Raw genomic sequence first — 22387 nt, 5'->3', positions numbered from 1 at the left:
TGTGCAGCATGAGGTGTTACAATATTGCAGTATTAGTTAATGTTTCACTAGGAAACTAGCATCTTCCTTTCACCTCATTCCAAGTTAATGACGTTTTCTTCATCAACTATGTGACCTTAGTGAAGATTTTAAGTGAGGGAAAAGTTAAGTTTTGTCACGAGAAATTTCCCTTTCCCAAAGAATCAGTTGAGGTTGTTTTGGGAAGATTTTACTTCATCCACCCACGTTTTAATATCAGTTTCCTTATTTGGCCCAACAAGTGGTAATAGGTAGCTATATCCTTTGGAAAATTCCCCCCTTTTCATCTCTTCCCCAGGCACAATGACTCTGAGAATGGTGCCCATGGTGGATTTGTAGTTCTGTAAGGATCGGGATATCAATATGCCTTAATCTTATATCTTCTGAAAAGAAAGGGGTGTTGATATTTCCAGAGAACTGAGGATTTCAGGATCATGAGTTTTTATTTTTCAAAGATATGAAGAAAGAACAAAGGGCCTCTTGCTGTACCCTAGTGACTTGAATTAATAAAGCTTGTATTGAGGTATACAAGGCTGCAGAGGCTCTCTGTTGTCAAAGCATTCTCTAATCGGAGAACACAGCTTCTTCTCAGGCCACTTGAGAATTTGCTTTCACTCTGTGGATTTGCCAGGTAGCAGCCATGTGGTCAGGTTTTAACTTTCAAGGCAGGTGTAGGTGCTTCCTCAGATGCTGTATTAGGCTGAAGTATCATTAATAGTCCAAGACAGTGGTACCTTGTGTTAGAGAGCTTATTCCTTCACTCTCCCACTTCGCCGGTCCTTCTCGCATGAACTGAGAGCAACAATGCCTGAAGGTGCAAACAATTTGATGTTTATTGGGGTGAACTTCCAGCAAGCTTAAATCCAAGTTCCTTTTTCCTTATTTTCGAATCCCAACTTTTTTCCTGTTTGCCCCAATGTATATAGTTTATACCTTAAGCAATCATTCTACTGAAATTTACCTAACCGATCCTAACATATTGTAACACGTTTAGCTAACCAATTATATCCCACCACCTTAATTAGTTTACACCCAGCAAAATTAATTATACAGCAGACAGAAACAGTTACAACACTAGACAGAGAACATGCAAATAAACAATAGTAAAGGGGGGAACTATAATGACAAAACAATACAGAAGTGAGGATTTCACAACTACATCTATAAAGGCATAAGGGTTTCCCAGCTGTGTCTATTGATAAGCGAGTTCTTACCAAACAGAAAACTATCAAACTAAATTTCCTTCGACATCTTCTAGGCTCTTCCCTTTCTCTGGAGGTGATAGATCAGATCACCTTTCTAACAGCCCCAGATTGCCTTATTTCAGTATGACTAGTTGGAAATGTGAGGATGTGACCGTACGCTTCCCAGCTTATGGCTTCCTCTGCTGCTTGGCCAAAGGCATTAGCCTAAGAACAGGGCCTCAGACTGTCACAGTGAGAGAAGGCCCTTACACAGATTCTTTCTTTTATACTTCTGTAACTAGCTAAATGATAAACATATACCTAAATTCTAAAAGAATAGGCCTTTACAGACAGGCCTGAATATCTATATCCTAACACCTTGACCTCCAGCTTACCTGTTGTGGACCCAACTGTGTGAGTAATGGGATAAGCAAAACCATTTGGTCTCAGTCCAAGGAGCCCTAGAATAAAATATAAATATATATCACCATCTGAAAACTGTGTTTTTGTGAGAGGCTTATCCAGTTGAGATATCAGGATGGTTTCCCATGATTGACTGTCTGCCTGTTCAGTAATTATCAACAGTTTTAGCAGTTTATATTTCAGGTTATTGCTAAGGACGTATCCGCCTAGGGAGCTCAGTGGGTGAGATGCCCAAATCCATATCAGCAAATTGGCCAATCTGTTGGGAGACAGGAAGTAGGGGCAGCTCATAATGGTAGAACCTCTTGTGCAAATATAGCTTTCATGAAGGAAAATTAATTTCATTTTTTTTTCTGCTCCATTGTTAGACTCTTTGAGGGATGGAGGGAAATAGAACTTGTTTTCAGCAAAGGACATGTTTTTTTCCTAGTCTTTTACAGTGCACAAGCCAACATCATTTTTTACCTTGTTTACTTTTATATTTGTCACCTGCATCACTGATGTCCACAGCTGTTAGAACAGTTCTAAGAATGGGATTAATTTGTGCACCCTCCGCTAGCTTGCTCTGCAGCAGTAAATGTGGGCGTGGGGGCGTGGGGGAAGGCAGCAGTCTGGGAATGCTTTAAAAATCTTGATAGAGTTGTGTATAGTTTGTATACAGCTTTTTAAAAACAAAACACTTGCAGGGTATTCTCCATCAGAATAACACTTTATAGGTAGGCCAGACATTGGGTCCAGCCTACTTGAAACAGCATTATTTTTTAATAAAAACAAATAGCTGCTAATAGGAACAGCATGTCACTCATTCCGTCCTCTCTATTCTCTTTCTCCATCTTCCCCCCCCCCCTTTGTTTATTTTGTTGCGTGTATTTGTCTCATAAATAAGTCATGCTGTAGAGAATCTGTACTGTAGCAGTTCCCATCAGCCTTTCCTACTAGCACAACTGCACTGACTTTGATGTGGACTAATTAAGTTCACATTTTTATGGACAGTTTAGAGTGGTTAAAGAAAATAGAGCTGAAATATCTATGCTTGTCTAAATGAGACTCTCTAGGACTTGGTAGGCTTTGATCTATATATCCCTAAGTTTCTTTTTCTGAAAAAATGCTGCCTAGAGTATTTTCATCAAAGTAGCACGGTAGACTTCCCAAGAGCTTACCTATTTTCATATGAGGAATCAAATTCCTCTCTGTATCTTGCCTTGCTCAAAGTATCTCTGCAACATGGGGAGAGCTGAATAATACCTACATGACATTGTGCAGGGTGCATGTCTGCTTACCTTGCCTACTGAATTACTTCTCAAGTCATGTGGTCAAAGATTAGATCAATATATTACCTAATAGGACATTTAAAAACATTTTCATGATTTGCTGACACAGGGGAATGGTGAGGTAAAGTAATAGATTTTGTACTAGATCTTAGAACACACTACTGCAGTATTGGCAATCATCTTGCGCTCATGTGAAATTGGCTACTGCAGTGGTGCATTGCAGGAAATAGATAAAATCAACACAGCGAATATATACATGCCTCATTATGTATTCTCTAAACTTGGTTTTGAAAGGAAAGACTTGCATTTGAAGATTAAAGCATCTATACATCTTTCTATGATACAATATTTCCTATCTCTTGTTATGTAAAGAGAATTTTTCCTTCAGTATAAAAAGATTTGATTTCCCCTAAACAATGTCCATTATTTAAATGGATGCTTACAAAGCACCATGGGCTCTTAAATGTATCCTTCCTAGAGTAGATGACAAGTTATGGACACCTGTAAATAATGGGTGTGTAGTGTAAGTTCCTAGTGCACTGGCTGGGCCGTCTGCCAAAAGAGAGCTAATAGTGGAATTTGAGCTTGCTCATTCAGCTTTAAGATCAGTGATCACTACTTGCTGTCTGTAGTAAAGGTATAATACTCATGTTGTTACTGCTGAAAACCAAATTATTTCTTTGAAGTGCGCTTCTCCCCCTGCTCTGTGGCTGGATTTTAGTTCCTTCGTAACATTAGCTGGTTAGCTGGAATTTATATTTAGTCAGTGTCGTTTTTATATTTAGTTTGTAGCTGCAGCTATGCTGCTGTATTGTAGACACTTACTACAGCAACCAAAGGGGCTTTTCCACTGCTGTGGTAAATTCATCCCTTTCCGTCGACCTAGGTGCTTCTGCAGCAATGGTAAGGTCAACCTAACTACGTTTTGCAGTCCTTGACATTTTTTTCCAGTCCTGAGCAATGTAGCTAAATCAGCCTAGGTTTTAGGTGTAGACCAATCCTAAAAATGCACTCAATTCCTCTTCTCCTCGCCCCCCCCCCCCCAGCTGTGGCATAAGACTTGGGGTCCTTGAGCTGCCAGGCTAAACCATAGCACCATTGTTTCGCTGCCTAAAACTTGTGCAAGAGGGGAGGAGGAGAAGTCTGAGGAGCCTCCTGCTGCTACCTTCCACTAACAGCCAAGACTTCTCTACCCTGTTGATGGAAGTTAGTGGGTCCTATGACTTTGTGATGATTTGGATGAGGTAAGGAAGAGAATAGTATGGAGAGAGTCCAGGACAGTAAATGTTGGTTATATTTGTTATGATAGGGAACAGGAGAAATGAAAGATGGAAGAGGCAGAGAAAAGAAAGGGAGAGTGATTGAAGGGGGTTGTGAGAGGGATGGAGGACATGTGAAAAATAGAACTACTGTTACACATTTTAGGTAAAGCATATAGTGACTCCATTAAGTCTGCACAAACACTTCCATTCTAAGGGATCATTTTCAGCTGCTTATAACTGTCACAGTTCAGGGCAACTGCTCCTGTATTTTCCTTCACAGTACAGCAAGGGCATCTCTCTAAGGTTCCAGCACCGCTGTCCACCATCTCTCTTGGGTGGAGAGAGACCTCTCTCTCTCTCTCTCTCTCTCTCTCTCTCTCTCTCTCTCTTCTGATTGGAGTATCTCCAGGCTGAATGGCTCCCTGCCTTCACTGTGTTATTCCCAGAAAAAGACAGGCTACCAAAGCAGGCTTCTCTTGCCTCTTCAGAGACTAATAACAGAACAATTGGCAACAGTTATAAGTTACCACACATCCCTTTCTGTATGAGCATATTTATTCTGAGGGTAAAAGCTTTTCAGAGAAAACATTAAAAACAATAAAAGAACCTACACACATGCTAATAAACCTACCAGAGATCATCCCAGCACTGTCATTGGCTCTGGCAGGTGATGAGTCCTTCATATCCCACAAAGGGGTCTCTTCTATGGTCACAAGTTCACAAAAACCTCAGCTCAGAACTAGCGTGCTTATGAAATGTTTAGTCACTCCTTTATACAGTTTGGAGGTCTTTGAACAAGCTTTCAGGAAGAGGTAATCAGTAGACACAAGGTACATCTATTCAGGGATAAAACACCTGTGGTACACCTGCAGCTGGCCTGGGTCAGATGACATGGGCTCACCGGGCTTGGGCTGCAGGACTAAAAATCAATGTGTAGATGTTCAGTCTAGCCCGAGCTCTGGGACCCCTCTGCCCTTGCAGAGTACCAGAACTTAGGCTCTAGCCTGAGCCCAAGCATCTGCACAGCAGTTCCCCCCCACCCCACCCCACCCCCCAGCTCCAGAGCCTGAGCATTACAAGCCCAAGTCAGCTGACCTGGGCCAGCTGTGGGTTTTTTATCCCCCTGCAGACATAGCCTCAGTTTCTCTCCCCAGGGTGTAGCTTCAAGTATGGATTTGAACAGGATCGTTTGCATTTCAGTCACCCACAAGTATTTCCTAGGAAATTCCCTTCATGTGTATTGTCCCCAAAAGTCCTTTGAAGTTCCTAATATCTCCCAGAGATTGCATTAGTCTTCTCTTTCCTGCTAAGGAAGTTCCCTACCATCCCATGATAGTACATAAACATATGCATTTTTAATACAATGAACTTCAAAGATGTTAAACTAACTTAATTCAGTAAGGTTTGTCCTGGATATTGTATATATCTGGCACAAATAACTGTTAGTGTTTTTTCTTTCAAGGTGAAATTTGTCAAGTTTATCCTCTGTGGGCCCAAATTTTGGGGGGCAAGTTTTACCAAAGTTTCAAGAGGGTTGGAGGATGGACAGAACTTTATCCAGTATAATTTTTTTTATTTTTAATATTGCAACAAATTCTTCTAGGGCGTCTCTAGTGTGTTGCCAGCACTCTTCTTCAGTCAGGAGGTATTGCAAATTGCTGAGTTTTATCGGTCTTTAATGCCAGTCTTTGTCTGGTGCTTTAACTGTCTCAGTGCTTGCATTAGCAACAAGCCCTATATTCTTCACTTTAAATGCCCAAATTGGGCAGTCAACTGGGATTTCCTGGTGAAATTAAGAAAACTAACTCGCTGTTGTGTTGTAACCTGATTTTAACATTAAATTAAGCAACATTACCTTTCCGTATTTAGTTTGTAAATTCAGGAGCCAATATGAGTGTGAACTAGGTATACTAACGTAAAGCGTAACTATCAGGTGAGCTAGATGTACTGTTTTCTCCAGTAAGGTGGAATTGCTATATAGATACAGTTTTATGTGAGAGACAGATTTAACCACAAATCTACTGTAGATTTATTTTTCAGTTATGCTGGACTTCCTAGTTATTTGTAGATAGTTTTGAAATTATTCTACCAAGTGATTTAAAATCTGTACCCAAGTGCATGTCTAACTGAAAATAAAAAACAATGGGAAAAGAATTGGGAGAGAGAAGGTAGTAAGTCTGTTTTTCAGAACTATTTGCAGCTAGCAAGTGTTTGGCTAACATCTGGATTGAAAGGGAGCAGTCAGACTCTGAAACAAGACTGGAGAACATCAACATTCCTAAATCTTCCTCCAGACATAGGAAGTCCTTCTTGTCTCTACATCCTGACCCCAGAGCTTGTAAACAGTGCATTGCCATTAGGAAGCTCCACTCCATTCCCCTGGAAGACTAAAGGAAAAGAGCAGATAAATCTGGACACTGAAATCCTTCTGCATCTTCAATTGAAGGATCTAAAAGGAAATCCAAACAAGAGCAAACTCCAGTGTCAGAAGCTTTAGATTCTAAATCTAAAACTCCCCCAGCAAAAGGACAAGTCCTCATCTTCAGAAAGAAATATCTCTCTTGTAAGGAATATATTGGATTGATATACCTGGAATGATAACTAATAATTCCTTCTAGCCCTCAAAAATCGGGAAAGCTATCTCACTTTTTATCCCAAAATAAGATCCACCTATGAAGACAATAAGAAATAGTGAGAGACACTTTGTCTAAGGACTCCCAGATCAGCCAAGATCAGGTGTTCCCTTCCCCCACTATAGAAACTAAAATGGCTAAATGAAAGTATTGTTAAAGACATAGGCATGAATCTCTTACTATTTGCATATGTATAAATCTTTGTCCGTCCCAGCCTAGCTTAAAAATTCAAAGTTACCAAGTGAGTCACAATCTGATTTCCTCTGCAAAATGGCCTATTGCACACTCAGTGGATCAAGAAGAGATGCGCAATGCAGCTGCAAGTTAAACAAACTAGAAAGGTGGTTGTAAGATTGAAGGCCAAATTGGGCAAACTTGTACCCCTAGAAATCCAAGCCATATGTTTTCACCTCAAATTATAAACTATACATTGTTTCCTTGTAAATCAAATATGGGATGAAAGAGAGATTATTTATGGTATATTAGAATTTGCATATTTGTTTGCCTTATGAGTCAGATATATATTTTTTTATATGTGGAAAATGTCTCTTATTCTAGTCTAAATCCTAAATGTGAAATGCTTAGTATGATCAAAGAATATATGGAGCATGTCCTCCAAATTAAGAAGATTATAAGGATTTTGTTGGTTTTCATTGTAAATAATTGTTGCACTCTGGAAGTATTAGGAATTGTATGGCACAAGAAAGAAGTGTTGAAAGATGTAAACCATGGTATAATTTTGGGATATTAAGAGCAATTGCTTTAAAAGGGGATCCCAATTGATAGTTGGGGAAAATAATGAAATACAATCCTTGAAATCAAACTTAAAAAGCCTCCAATAAGAAAAGGATTAAGGAAATTTTGTTATACACCAACACGGTCTTCTGGACATCAGTAGAAGAAGCAAAGAAACTAAAGGAGCTGAAATCTGAGGATCCATTTGGCATGTGTGCCGTAGGAATCGGAAGGTGGCCCCCTCCAATGAGCCCTGAAACCAATGTGTATAAACCAAGGTCACCATGTTCTCAAAATAGTGTTATCATATTTCAGGTTTCCAAAAAGAGGACATTGCCTGGAGGACCAGCAGCTGGAGGGGGGGTACACATGGTGGGGTTACTCACTGGAGATGGGTGGGGGGTAGTGTCACTCCCTGTCGTGGTGGCAGGGTGGCTGATGCAAGCCAGGATGCAGCGACAGTTGTCAGCCGCTCCCTGCAAGACCCTCTCCCCAGGGCTTGGGAGCTGGAGCCTGGGTGGACGGGATCTGGCACCTGTGGCCGCGGGGGAATGGACCAATCAGCTGCGGATGTAGGGGAGAGACCAACTGGGGCTCTTCTGGAGCTGCAGCGTCTGCTCTGGAAAAAAATCCCGGTCCCGCACGGACAGAGGACGGAAATTCAAAAATGAGGCATTGTCCGGGAAAACCCAGACATATGGTAACCCGAGCTCAAAAGAGTTGACTGAACCCAAAACAAGAAGATGCAGAATCCTAAGTGCAACTGATGCCTGGAACAGCCATGTGGAAAGGACTCTTTCCCATCCCAGGGTTAAGAGGATAAGAAGTGGTGAGAGCTCATCTCAAAGATTGTATTTCTTTTTCTGATCTTTAACATAAATAACTGTAGGTTATTTTGTTGCATCTACACTCTCTGAGACCTCAAGTAAGCATATTTTAGATTTTTAAATCCTTCGTAAATCCAAGCGAATTGGCCTACGGGAGGTTGAACAGAATTGTTTTAAGCAATTGCTTTTAATATTCTCTTTGGCTAGATTGGTCCAAAAGTGACAAGTTTAGAAGTAATTACATTCTTCAAAGTACCTTAAAGGCCAGTGCAGCCTTAGAAGCGTGATAAATGTGTTAAGTACTAAAGAATTGAGAATCGTTGATCATAAGAAAATGTCATAAAAAATCTTGCTAATTGGCATTGTTCTTTGCTATAACTATGGAACCTGCACTCTAGTCTCTGATAATTGCTTGCAGGACTGAATTGTGTGGGTAGTGTACACAATTGGTTATGTCTATAATTGTGGTGAACTGTTGATTGTATACTAATGTGCTTCTGGGTGAATTAATAAATTGCTGGTTGGTTAAGAATAAGCAAATTTCCTGATTTAAGAAATACTGTTCAAGTTAAAAGTTGAGCTGAAAAGAATCCAGCATTAAACTTGTCTGCTAAAGCTCCCTCAACTCAGTAAAAGGGGTTATACAAGTGGTCCCCAAACTGTGGGGCGTGCCCCATTAGGGGGGCGTAGAGGAACATCTGGGTGGGGCCTGGTGGGCCAGCCACTCGCGGGGCAGGAAGGAAGCACCACCCAGCCCTGCTCTGCCCCCAGTTCCACTCCAGTCCTGGTTCCAGTTCCAGTCACCCAGTAGCAGTAACCAGCCTCTACTATTGGGAGCAGGAACAGCAGCAGCTGTTGCTGGATCCTGTAGGCGCACTCAGGGATGGCTCCGGCAAGAGAGGTACCGGCAGCTCACCTCTCCTGCCCTGAGTGTGGCTGCTCCTCCCCCACTCTGCCCCATTCAACCCCACACAACCTGACCATGGCTCCCACTCACCCCTCCACCACCCTGCTCCAGCTCGCAGGGGGGAGAGGTTCAGACTGGGTAGGTGGGGGTGCGATTGAAAAAGTTTGGGGACCCCTGGGTTAGCCTATTGGTTTTTAATATATTGGCAGACATAGTTTGTTAGATTTCTGCTTTGAAATCTAATTGGAACCCTGGCAAATTCATAAATTGATCCTTTTTCACCTTTACCCACAAATCTAGGAACTCTGACTCAGATGGTTACGAGAGGCTGATTCATGGGGATGAACTGGATGATCAAATTGATATTCATTGTGGAGGAATGGATTTTTTTTGTACGTAGAGGATCACTGGGGGCCTTGTTTTGCTGAATTAAATATGACCACTTTAAAATGGGGAAAAAAAGAGAGGCATATCCGTATTCCAGTAATCTTTAGGGGGGAAATGGTGAACCTGGAATGGCCCATGTGGAATGGGAAAGCTCCATTAATAGAATGTTTCTAACACTGTACCACATGTATCAGGACAAAAGTAACAATTTCCCTGTGTCCTTAGGATCGATTCTTCTTCCTGACTCTAAGCAAGCAAAATAATGATTCCTGGAAGATCCTAGTGACTCATGTAGGCTGGACCAGAGCACACAAAGATCTTCGGAGACAAAAAAAGATCTACAGCTCTGTGAAATGAGGCATTGAAATTTCCTGCATTGGCCTCAAAGAAGCTGTGGCATGTTTGGTCACAACAAGGAGCGTGTTCTCTTAACTGTGTCATCCTTTTAAAGAAATACTTTGGAAAATTCCAAACAGCATATGAAATCTATCAAAACAGCCCTATTATGTGACATTGCATGTGATATTACCAATTTAGGACTAGGTTCCTTCTTCGTAATACCCTAACATGTGGACAGTGGAGCTTTTTACGTGAAAACTTTTAAGAGGAACCTTGTTGCAGCCTCTTTTGTTGGGCTCAGACTACTTGAGGTGTACCTACACTATAACAGCAGCACAGCTGAAGCTATGCCACTGTAGCGTAGGCACTTACTACAGGGATGGAGGGGGGTTTTACGTCACTGCAGTAAATCCACCCCCTTGAGAGGCAATAGCTAGGTTGATGGAACAATTCTTCCAGTGACCTAGCTGTGTGTCGACTGAACTACTTTGCACAGGGTGTGAAGTTTTTTACACGTTTGAGCAATGTATCTAGGTCAAGCTAAATTTTAGATGTGGACCAGATCTTATAATCTACGTTCTTCCAAACCAGGCCAATCTGTCCGTTTGTTACGTGGTAGTATTTAGAAATTAGATCAGCTACCATTCAGTGAAGATGTCCCAGAATCTCCTTATAAAAGCAATAGACAATGAATCCTTGCCAACTCAGAGGGGCTGAAATACTTTCTCTTGGGCTGTCACCACAACCAACCAATAGGCTCATTCAGGTAGGTTATAATTGCCAGTAGCCCACTTCACTTCCTCTTATTCTCCTGCTCAGTCTGGTGAAGAAAAGCAAGCAGATCATCGATCCATTCAGAATTTGCTGGACATAGGGAGAATTCTTCTTTGCGTGAAGGTTTCCAGGGTAACTAGTCCAGATTCGTCATGGTCTCCAGCAAAACAGAGGTGTTCGTTCAAAAGGTGTTGGTGACCCTTTAGAATTGAAGAACCAGACTGGATCTAATCTTATCTGCTCTCAACTGATCCTTATGGAAGACAGTTTAATAGATGGATTTTCAGTCTCTTTCTTACACTGTCATGTTAAGAAATAGCCCCTCTATACTACATGTGTTCCATAGATCTAACAGAGGTTTATCTGCATGTTCTACATCTTGCCACCAATGAGTTTTCCAGATCTTCAATCCAGGGTCACCACCACCAGTTAGTGGCAGTGCCTTTTCAGTCTTTGGTCATTACCCATGAACAGTTTACCTTTCAAAGAGAGAGAGAAAACATCTACATTTACCTTTGTCTGAATGACCTAGCTAAAACTTCTTTGTCCAAAGACACAAGGATTCACCTGACCTGGGTGTTTCACTTTCATCTTAAGTTTTGTGATACATTTTATATGAATGATCCTCAGTACTCAGAATAAATTCTCTATCGTTTCAAGACGGCTCTTACTTCTGTGTCAACAGCAGATCTCTAGCTGTGGGTGGGAGAAAGGGAGTGAGCCTGGACCAAACCGATTTATTCAGCCAAACTGCCTTTGTGGATGGCGGGTGAGCAAGGAAAACCAGCTGTGAATGCTACCATTATAACAAACCAACTGCAGATACAGAAAACACTTTCCTGATTTTTATTAATTTGTGAGTATTTCTGTAGCACTCATCACCATGATATTAGAGCATCTCACAAACACTAATGAATTCTGGCATTTTACAGTTGAGGAAATTGAGTCACAGAGCTCAAATAACTTGCCCAAGATGTGTAATAGTAAGCCAGACTTACTATTTGAACTGATAATGGAAGGCCATTCTCATGTTTCCCAGTTCTGTAGCCTAAACCAAGATCTGTCTGTAGAACTAAGGGCATTTTTCACCAAGATGTTCCAGCAGTAGAATCCAGCATTATGAATTTTGTCTTCCTTGTGGTCTCCCTTGGCTTGGTCGGTCAGTCTCTCTCTCTCTCTCTCTCTCTCTCTCTCCTTGATATGAATAAAGGGAAAGCAACAAGGCTTGGAACTGAAAAATATCAGAAAACCAAGATTGCAGAAAAAAACTTGGCTTATAGTAGTTCACAGTGTGCAGCTGAAGGGCTAATCTCACCACTGTTTTGAAAAAAACCCAAAGTAAACAGACACTGATGTTCCAATAGTTAAGTTTCACTCAGGTATTATTCTGCAGGAGGAATTGGAATTCTGCCTCTCTTATAATGGCAGGCGCAACCTACCCCAGCCGAGATGCATTCTCTGTAGGTTGAAGGTGTACTGGAGGAAGAAGTTTTGACGGTCTCTGTAAGGTGAAGACAAGGAGTTGCCTGAGAGGATTGTACTTGAGCCTCTTTCACAGCATGATGAGCAACACTTTCAGTTTCCCTTTTTTCGCTTTTCATTGTAGACAGAATATTCCGTTTCACTGACCCCAGAAATTGGAACAGGAGAGCAAACTATGCTGTGTAGGTGGCTGTAATGGTATATTTTAATTCATACTTAAATTGAGAAATATGATGTGACTTAACAAGGTAGGCTGTTTCATTTTTAACTATAAACTTAACAGCATTTCGGTGTTCTAACTTGTGCACAACTGATTGGAGCCAGATGTTCTCTTTACAGGAAAGTTCTAAGAGCACTTTCCATCTGCCCCCATCCTGCCCTCATAAGCAGAAAGTTGACAGTGTATTATACACGTGATGTATTTTGTCTCTGGTGTTACACTAGTGGGAACAAACCTACCAGTACAGAACAAATTATTCAGTTTTAGATTTGCCTTGTAGTGGAACTGAAATGGCTAAACTCCTTTGCTACCTATAACTAATCCATTATTACAGCAAAAAAAAAAAAAATCTGAATAAATCTGTTGAATAAGACAATTTTGGAGGTAACTATATTTCATTGAATCATCTTGTTATTTTCGAGTCAGACTTCCTGTGTGTTTTTCTAAATGCACATGAAATACGCTGTTACTGGCATGCAGTGCATATACAACCCTAATAGGACTGGATACAAAAATTAGACACTACATGAAGGGGAAAAGTCTTCCCCAAACATATACATTAGTTTCTCTTATGAAGAGGGATAGTGATGATTAACTTCTTCCCAGGAAGTGAGTGAACAATTTTTTTTAATCGAGTTTTAAAAAAAAAAAAAAATGAGGCATGAAAAACATGTTGTCTCCCGGACCTGCTCTGAATCATCCTTATATTACTAGAAGTGGGGAGATGTCAGATCACACAATAGTTATAGAATCAGTTCCTTGTTAGAAAATTACTTCTGCTTTTAAAAAGTCAAAAGCCAATTGTTAGGTTTCAAGTCTTTCTTCAGTTCCTGGCTATATGTAATCCACCTATAAAATATAATCTGCGGGTTAATGGCAAAGAAAAGAAAGGGCTTCTGGTTTATCTGTTTTAAAGAAGCAATGCAAAGAGTCTTGTGATAAATGCAGGCAAAGTGGTGATTGCTAAGATGGCCAGAAACATCAGAAGGCAGATTTGACCTGAGTTCATTATTTTCAGCATACTCCTGTCACCTCCAGGGTAATAAATCTTGCCTGCCTTGGTTTAATATTGACTTTCTCCTGCCCCAAGGCTTTAACGCAAAAGAAAAGTCACCATTAGGATTGCTTTTCAGCCTGCATCTCAAGTGTGTAGAAAGGGCCAATGATCTGTTGTACCATAGTCTTTTGTGACTATTTATGTATTTGTCATTTGAGAAAGAGGCACAGGGAAAAGGATCCAGCTTCACATGCCTCCCGCTGCCTCTTGTGTACTGTCCTTGTACAAGACACAAGGATATTGATTGTAATATGAATGACTAAAGAAATTACAAAAGAATTTAAAAAGTGCTTACAGATACTACAATCTACATGTTGAAGGTTAGTGAAAGAATTATAAATAATAAACAGTATAGATGAACCTAGAGCATTTTATTTAAAATATATATACTAAAGTAAATGTGACTCTTACGATCAGTTGAGGTCTTACTATCTGCTGAGGAAGCATTTAATTTCTCCCACAAGGGTCCTGACCTAGGGTTCACTGAAATCAATGTGGGAGTCTTTCCATTTTGATTCAGATACTAGGTGTATTTTCTCAGATAGCTTGACAATTAAAAAAACAAAATCTTGGGTATACAGTGCTCTTCATTTCTGTTTACACATGAGTGGCAGGACTCTATTCCTGGCTCTGCCACAGATTTCCTCTGCAACCTGGGGCAAGATGCTTAACCTCTCTGTAACTCATGTCTTGAATCTGGAAAATTGGCAAGGGGGCGGGGCTAGGGCTAGAGAGGATTGGGAACATTTACTCACCTCAGAAGGTGTTGAGGCTGAATTTGCTTGTTAGTAGAGCCCTTGGAAATTTTCAGATGGAAGGTGCTAGAGAAATGCAAACTATTAGGGCATGGCTACACTTGCAGATGTAGAGTGCTTTTGAGTTAAACAGCCTTCGTAGAGTGCAGTAGGGAAAGCTCTGCAGTCTGTCAACACTGACAGCTTCAAGCACACTGGCGTGGCCACATTTGTAGCATTGGGCGCGGTGCATTATGGGCAGCTATCCCAGCATGCAAGTAACTGCAACATGCTTTTCAAATGGGGGTGGGGTAGGGTGGAGTGTGACAGGGAGTGTGTTGTGTGTATGTGTGGGGGGAGAGAGTGGGTTTTTGGGGGTTGAGACATGTCAGCATGCTGTCTTGTAAGTTCAGACAGCAGCAGACCCCCCTTCTTCCCCCCACCCCCCTCTCTGTCTGTCACACACACACTCTCTCACACACCTACTAATGGTTGCTTTGTCTCGGAGCAGATAAGCATGCCGGCTGTCAGAAACGGAGCTTTCAAAGGGCATATCCACATTCCTACAGTGATTCAAAAACAATGACCAGAGAGGCCACTTGACTTAAGGGGATTATGGGACGTTTCCGGAGGCTGATCAGAGCGCAGTAATGCAACACCTCGTCCACACTGGCATTGCGATGCTCCAGCGGGGGCGCAGCAAATGTTATTCCACTCGCCAAGGTGGAGTACCAGCAGCGCTGTAGCCGCGGAGTCAGAGCACTCTGCGTGCCTTGCCAGTGTGGACAGGTAGTGAGCTAGTGTGCCCGGGGCTCCTTTTATTGCGCTGTAACTCACAAGTGTAGCCAAGCCCTTAGTAGCAGTAATTCTGATGTTAGAGCAAAGGAACTTTTAACTTAAACGTACTCTCCCTCCTGGTATTATGATGATGTTTGCTGGTTTGGTATTTTTTTTTTAAAAAAATCTACTGCCAGGCGCCCTTTAGCTTCTTGGTATATTGGTAAAGTTTCCCTTCTTTATTCTGGAGTTACCCCTTTCTCGTGCCTAATAATTACTGTAATACTTGTTGGGTGCTCACAAGAGCCCCATGTCAAAATTCTGTTACCAAAGTGAATGTGGCTCCTCCCTGTCTCTGTAGTTCACCCCTCTTTGGAAACTACTGAATACCACCTTGTAACGAGTACTTTTATCTGCTTAAGCCTTCTAGAGAAGTGTGCATAACTTTTTTTATTCTTTGGAGAAGTAAAGCACCCATCCAAAGGCACTAGGTGCTTTTGACATACATTTAAAAAAAGCAAGTGCTATTCCCTTCTCATCCCCTCACACCTTTTATTCTGTGTTTGTGTATATGGGGGGTGTTTAGTTTGGGTGGTTTTGGGGATGTGTTTAAAATGGGAGAAACAAGTGTAGATTTCTGGTTCTTCCCTGTCTTCTATGGCACACATCACTGATGGAGAATTATCGCAAGACAAAGGAATTTTGGGCAGACCTTGCTAAAATATTACCAGCACATCACAGGTTTCAGAGTAACAGCCGTGTTAGTCTGTATTCGCAAAAAGAAAAGGAGTACTTGTGGCACCTTAGAGACTAACCAATTTATTTGAGCATAAGCTTTCGTGAGCTGTAGCTCACGAAAGCTTATGCTCAAATAAATCAGCACATCACAGTGACTCTTGGAATGTCTTTAAATATTACACCATGTACTTGTATTAAAAAGTCTAGCTTGAGATCATTTACCCCTCAAGCTGCCCCCATTCTTCTTGATTGTATTATCTATTTCCTCTCATTTAATGAATCTATTGAAATATTGGTCACTGGCCACAGGAGATCTAAAGTCTTTGGGTGATTTCCAAACCCAGGTCTCAAAACAGCTGGACTTCCGAATATGCTTCAATTTATTGTTTAGGAAATAAGGACAAAATTCCTTAAATCTCTGTCCCTGAAAACTTTTAAATAAAGGATATTATTTATTTTGACTTTCAGCTCAGTGAAAATTGAGTTTTTTACCTACTTCTCAAATAGCTGGCAATATAGAGGACTGATTTACGACAGCAAAACTTTATTGTAGTCTGTCTTTTATATTATAGCCACTGTCCACATGGACATGGACAGAACTTTGCTGTTCAAATCTTCTACATTGCTTAGGGGCCGCTGATAAATGACACAAACTGCTTTCTATACCAATTCACCATGTACCCAACATAGTGCTCTCACTGCAGTTGAAGCCCATGCTACTCCAGAAAGAGATTTTGGAATAGAAACTGGCGTGCAAAGGAAGACTGTCAATTCAGGACACTGTCAGGCTGCTACATTAACTTTCTGCACCGTGTTTTGATGATTTGCTATCCTTTAGGTGGTAAATTAATAACAAACTTCCAACAATTGAAGACACCAATGTGTGTCAACAACACAATTCATTTGTCATGCCTGCCATTTTCCTTTAACTCCTGTTGAGTGTGTTGCAATACCGAGTGTAGAAAATAGCAGCCATAGAGAAATTGGCTTCATTATCCTGGGCTAATGAATGATTTATAAAGTGCCTTGTGTACAAAGTAAAACTATTTCCCCATGTTTATTTCCCACTGCATGCATCCGATGAAGTGAGCTGTAGCTCACAAAAGCTTATGCTCAAATAAATTTGTTAGCCTCTAAGGTGCCACAAGGACTCCTTTTCTTTTTGCGGATACAGACTAACACGGCTGCTACTCTGAAACTTGTGATTACCAGTTTCCTTATGTGTGCCATGCTCTGCATTTATAGCTTACTATGCCTCGTGGATTAGGTCTTTTTTGGAGACTGGGCAGAAGAATAGTTTAACAGTAAGGACTTACTTTTAGTCACCACTGTCTTCTGTACCAATAATCTATATGAATAGTGCCCAGCCATGTTGAAGACTTTCTAACTCTTGAGACGCTAACATAGGTTGTAGTATTTTTTTAAAAAAGATTGTGAATTACCTCCATAATTATACTAGATTAATTTACTGTTTCATTGTTCTGCTTAATTTTGACTGAATTAAAATGACTTAATTGAAGAGTATTTATGACGGGATGGTTAAAAGGCAGTAAAACTCTAAGATGCTCAGCAGTTTCTGCACACTCATTCTGTCTTGTATTTACAATACATTTAATGCTAAAAGACTTTTCTCATCTACAATTTTCTAAGAAGTAAAATAGCCAGTTGCTAGTCTGAGTCTGAGCTGTTGTCATAGCAACAATCTCTAACGGATAGGTCGATCATATTTAGCTTTTGCAGCCAAAGAGCACTGTTTAAACATCAGTTTGACAGATTTGCAGCATTTTTTTTTTTATTTTTATTTTTTTCCATATAAGTGGTGGTGGTGGTGGTAGGTTTTTGTCCTAATTTAAAATGTTTTATTGTACGTGTGCGCTGTTAAATTTAACTGATCTACTTTCATCTAACAGGACTTTTGGGAACTTTGAACTCACAATGTGTGTGATTCAAGATTTAAGACCACTTTTGAAAGAGCTAAAAATAAGTCATAGTGCCTTAGATGGTAAACTACTTGGCTGATTTTTACACCGAGTGTTGTGACAGCAATTATGGCAGCCTGGGCAAATACTGTTAAAGGTGGACTGTTTGGGCTTTGCTGTGGATCATACATACTGTATAGATTAGTGGATTATTGCCTTTTAAAAAATTAGCCTCGAGTTTTGTATTTGATCAGTTAACATCTGGAAAATTTATCGTTGGATTCCAGCATAAAAAAGTGCTGTCTCCACAGTCATTGACTGTAGTGGCGCTTCTATTATCTTGAAGTGGATTTTGTAGCTTTGAGCTGTTACAGAACAGTTAAACCACCATATTGAAGTGAATATCTGAATTTCAACACCATTCTCTTGGTTTCTAGATTAATTTACTCATTTGTTGCTAGAATTGTTGTCCACATCATTCTGATACGAAGGAATGATTTAAGCTTGATTAATTTTGGCTACCAGTGTGCAACCAAGGGTAGAACATGAAACTTAAAATATTTACTGCTAAATAGTTTGTTGTGCTTTCTTGGCCTTGTTATCCCTAAATTCTTTGTATTTGTTTGCATCCAGCTAGGAATAATAGAAGTCTCTCAAGGGATTTATTGACATATCTGAGTTGGGCACTTAATGGAATAAAAAATATGGAATATCGATTTTAAAGAAGAGTTCTGATCAGATCAGGACTTAAAAATCTACCTTCCAATTTTTGAACACTTCTTTCCCAGGGTTGTTAGTTAAAATGTACCGTAGCAATAGGAGAGCAAACTATCATGTTAAGTTTGTGTGCTTCTTCGCTTCAAATGACCCAGATCAGATGTCATTAAATATCTTGCTGGACTGGATGGCGCAGGGAAATGGAGTCTTTTTAATCCTCCAAAAGCTTGCTTCAAACCCAACCCAGATTAGTTAGTGACCAAAAGACTTACGTGGCTGGTTGGCCTATATGAAGTCAGTTGGTGATGTACCATCTCCAAATGCAAGATGTCAAAAACATCTTGCAATTGACACCATCTTTGGTATACACAATAGAGAAGCTAGCAACTGTGAACAGGTATGGATGTTAGCTATTCCTGGAAGTGACTTGCTCCACATCAGAGTTTTGAAATGTGTTGGGGCAGTGGAGTAGTTTGTACTGTCACTGCCTGTAGTTTCACTTGGTCTGTAGAGACAGAACTTCAGTTATCCCTGCTGTCAGTCTGGCATTCTTCAGACACCCAATTAACTGCTCATTTGGAATTTATTTCTACTTCCAGATAACTCTAATCCATTTGTTACATTTATAAAGAAGCTAACAGAATGCTGACCTGTGTAAACAGGTTTTTCCTGTTCATAATTACTGTCCATTTCTGTATTTCAGGCGAAGTCGTGCATTTGTCACATGTGTGGTGCCCACCTGAACAGACTCCACTCTTGCCTCTATTGTGTCTTCTTTGGCTGTTTTACAAAGAAACATATTCACGAGCACGCGAAGACAAAACGACACAACTTGGGTGAGCCATCCTTCTGGAATCCCTCACTAGTCCTTGTAACCCAATGTTTGGTGGTTTTGGTTTTTTTGTTTTGTTTTGTTTCCCCCTGGGCTTCAGTCTGCGTGGCATATACCAGTAACTAGCTCCTTAAACAGGAAGGTCCAGCTAATGTTTATATTGACTCGACCTTTTGCACTATTCTAAACTCAGTGTACTCGTGTAGCTTAAACTCTCATTGTTTGTTTGTTTTCACTGCAACATAGATGCATTCCTTGTTATAATTTAACTTTTCATGCTTGCAACTTCTTATTTCAGCTGATGTTTGTGGCTAAAATTATGAAGGAAAAGGAAACGCTGCAGTAACTGTTCTTGTTTTTAAGTTTAAAAAACAGTGTTTGTTTTTTATTGGTATTTCAGTTTTTATCTTTAATTTCTTACTACCGAATATAAATGTGTGATTGTCTAACATTTTAAAATGAAATGTCAAATTGATATTTATCATTACTTCCACAGTGAAAATTAATGTGGTTATGTTCAGAAAAATTAGTCTCTTAGATTAAAAACAAAACAGGTTTCTGCGCTTCTGTCCTTGCCTGATTTAGTCATGTAGTTAGATTAACAATAAGAAAATTGTTCAGCTGCTGTCAGAAGTGTAAAGCTGATAATAGAAGAGCTTTCCCTCATTCTACTTCAGCAGCAGCAGCAAAATGCCCATGAAGCTCAGATTCTGCAGCCTTCGCTCTTGGGTAATCTAGAAGACTAAAAATCCACACTTATTTTTAGATAACAAGCTGTGTTTGTAATTATGGTAGTTAAGAATGTTGTTTTGATTTTCTAAATTCAGTGAATGTGACATTGGAATATCAAAATCCAACTTTTTAGGGTTCGTTTTCTAACTATAACCACTCTCAAAAATGGATAATCTTTTGTGGGTTCTTTCCCAAATGAAAAGGCGTAATTTTAGTCAAAAAGTATTGGATTCCACGTGCCAGACAACACTCAAATCCGTTTGAACAAAACTTTATGAAAAAGTGAGGCAGTGGAAAATCAGTTTTTTAGAAGCTTTAACCTGAAGTCTCAGTGAATTTGGCATATTTAAGATCAGTTTGTAACCCTGTATTTTCCCCTTTTATGAACATGGGCAGAAAGAAAGAAAATTATAGGGATGAAGGAAGCCAGGTAGCCCATGGGGGTCCATGCACTGCCCTAAAAAATGTTTGCTGCCCTCTTTCAAGACCTAGTGATCTTCTCCACCACTAAGATTCTAGTTATATTGGACTGTGAAGTTACTGCAGGTTTCCCTGCACCATAGTTACAGTCGTTCTATTGGAGGTGTGCATTACAATGACATACTATTCTCCTGAAGCAGGACTACCCAAAAAGAGGTCCTTTGCCTTATATTTACCTTACTTCATTCAGACCAAGAAACTAACTTGTAAGATCCAACCTGACTAATTGACACTGAGTGTTGAACCTCAGTATCTAGATTTCAGCAGACTAGTACAATGCATGACCAGCTGCTTTTGGGCAAAGGTAAGAAAAATCTGGATTTTTTTTAAAAGAATCTAGGACTTTCATGTTGTGCACCAGCAAAACTGATGCAATCCTCGCTGATTCTGTCACATTCCATTTGCACAGTGAACTTTTATTGATTTTTGAAGAGGAAAAGAACATTGAATTCTCCTAGATCCTTAGTGGCCTTTCTGTATTTATCAGAAGAGCACAGCTTTTTGTTTAAAATGAAAAATAAATTCATAAGTAGAATTATCTTTATAACTGCCCTTATCCTTTAGGATTTAAGTACTTCAAGAAAGGAGGCAGATTTAGGGAGCAGAGATTAGCTGTAGAGGCATGCAAAATGTGCTAACACCCTTGCATAAAAATATGTATAATATATGTAATTATCTCATGAGACTGTAGTTTTGAGTCAGCTGACATTATAAGGAAATAAAGCTATGGAGAACTTCTTCATTGTAAATAATGGGTTAAAAATATTTTGAATGTTATGTATTTGCTGTTAAATACTTTTTATTGGACCAACTTCTGTTGGTGAGAGAGACAAGCTTCAGAGCTTACACAGCGCTCTTTTTAAGGTGACCTGAAGAGGAGCTCTGTGTAAGTGTGAAAGCTTGTCTCTTTCACCAGTAGAAGTTGGTCCAATAAACGGTATTACCTCATCCACCTTGTCTCTCTAATATCCTGGGACCAACACAAGTACAACAACACAGCATGCAACATGTATTCGTTACATGAGTTATTTCCACCTGCTGCCTTCCTGCCTTCATCATTGTCAAATACTCACCCTGTGAGGATTTTGCAAAGGGTGTGTCATTTTCTCTCTTATAATGGCTTATGCAAATGCCCTACCTGTATGTTTAATAAAACTATTGGTCTGATTGATGTAAATGTTGAAAAGGAGTAACTGGAGGTGGTTTCAAACGTAAAAATATTAAGCCGACATGGTTGAATTATCCATTGTAAACCTTTGTTCTGCATGGATCCGACATTGGATCCATGTCTAGCATTTTTGATTTAGGGTTTTTTGTGCTCATATGTGTGATATACCTATTTCAAGATTTTAAACTAACAGCTTAATTTTATTGGTGGTAGAATTACAGGAGTGTAAAATAATTCAAATTGAGAATATTTCCTATAACACAATCAATAAACAACTCTTAAAAATAATTTTACAAATGGTATTCCAAGATAACTAATTTCATGTCCTTAACATGCTGTATAGCAAATTACTATATAGGGTTAATAATTGAGGGGGAAGGAAATTTAAAATGTACAGGCAATGGAGGAAAAGTTTTTGCTAAGCGTCTAAATCAGATAAAAAGGCAGAGGGGCAGGCACTTGATGGCTGTTCCAGATGGTATGAGCTATGCAGCATAAAGGCTTGAGCATCAGTACTGGTGAGATGATGTGAAGGGACAGAGAAGAATTGAGGAAACTCTTCCTAAAGGATTAGAGTGGGGTTCTTGGGGTGGATTGGAGCAACTCCATGGGGTTATTAATGTTAAAAAAACCTATATGCAGACCTGGAAGACACAGACAGACAATAAGTAATTGACCATCTAGAGTTTTGAAGTCAGTCTTTTAAAAAACAAACAAAAGGGCGGCTTACTTTTCTTAAAGCCAAAACTGAAAGAATCAAGCTAGAAAGAC

At 40.0% G+C, this 22387-nt stretch overlaps 1 protein-coding gene across 4 annotated transcripts in view; it reads left to right on the top strand.

Annotated features, from left to right (window-relative positions):
• The window catches only part of USP22 (ubiquitin specific peptidase 22), a 202453-nt gene that overhangs the window by 72930 nt on the left and 107136 nt on the right, over window positions 1–22387 (top strand). For all 4 annotated transcript variants that reach the window (XM_074965122.1, XM_074965123.1, XM_074965120.1 and 1 more), the window contains one exon: window positions 19108–19240. In XM_074965122.1, the coding sequence (XP_074821223.1) occupies window positions 19108–19240 (133 nt within the window). The remainder of the gene's footprint in view (window positions 1–19107; window positions 19241–22387) is intronic.

This window comes from Natator depressus, chromosome 10 (genome assembly GCF_965152275.1).
Source record: "Natator depressus isolate rNatDep1 chromosome 10, rNatDep2.hap1, whole genome shotgun sequence".
Lineage (NCBI taxonomy): Eukaryota > Metazoa > Chordata > Testudines > Cheloniidae > Natator > Natator depressus.
The sequence above is the reverse complement of the archived record's forward strand: the minus strand, read 5'-3'. Positions and strand labels throughout refer to the sequence as shown.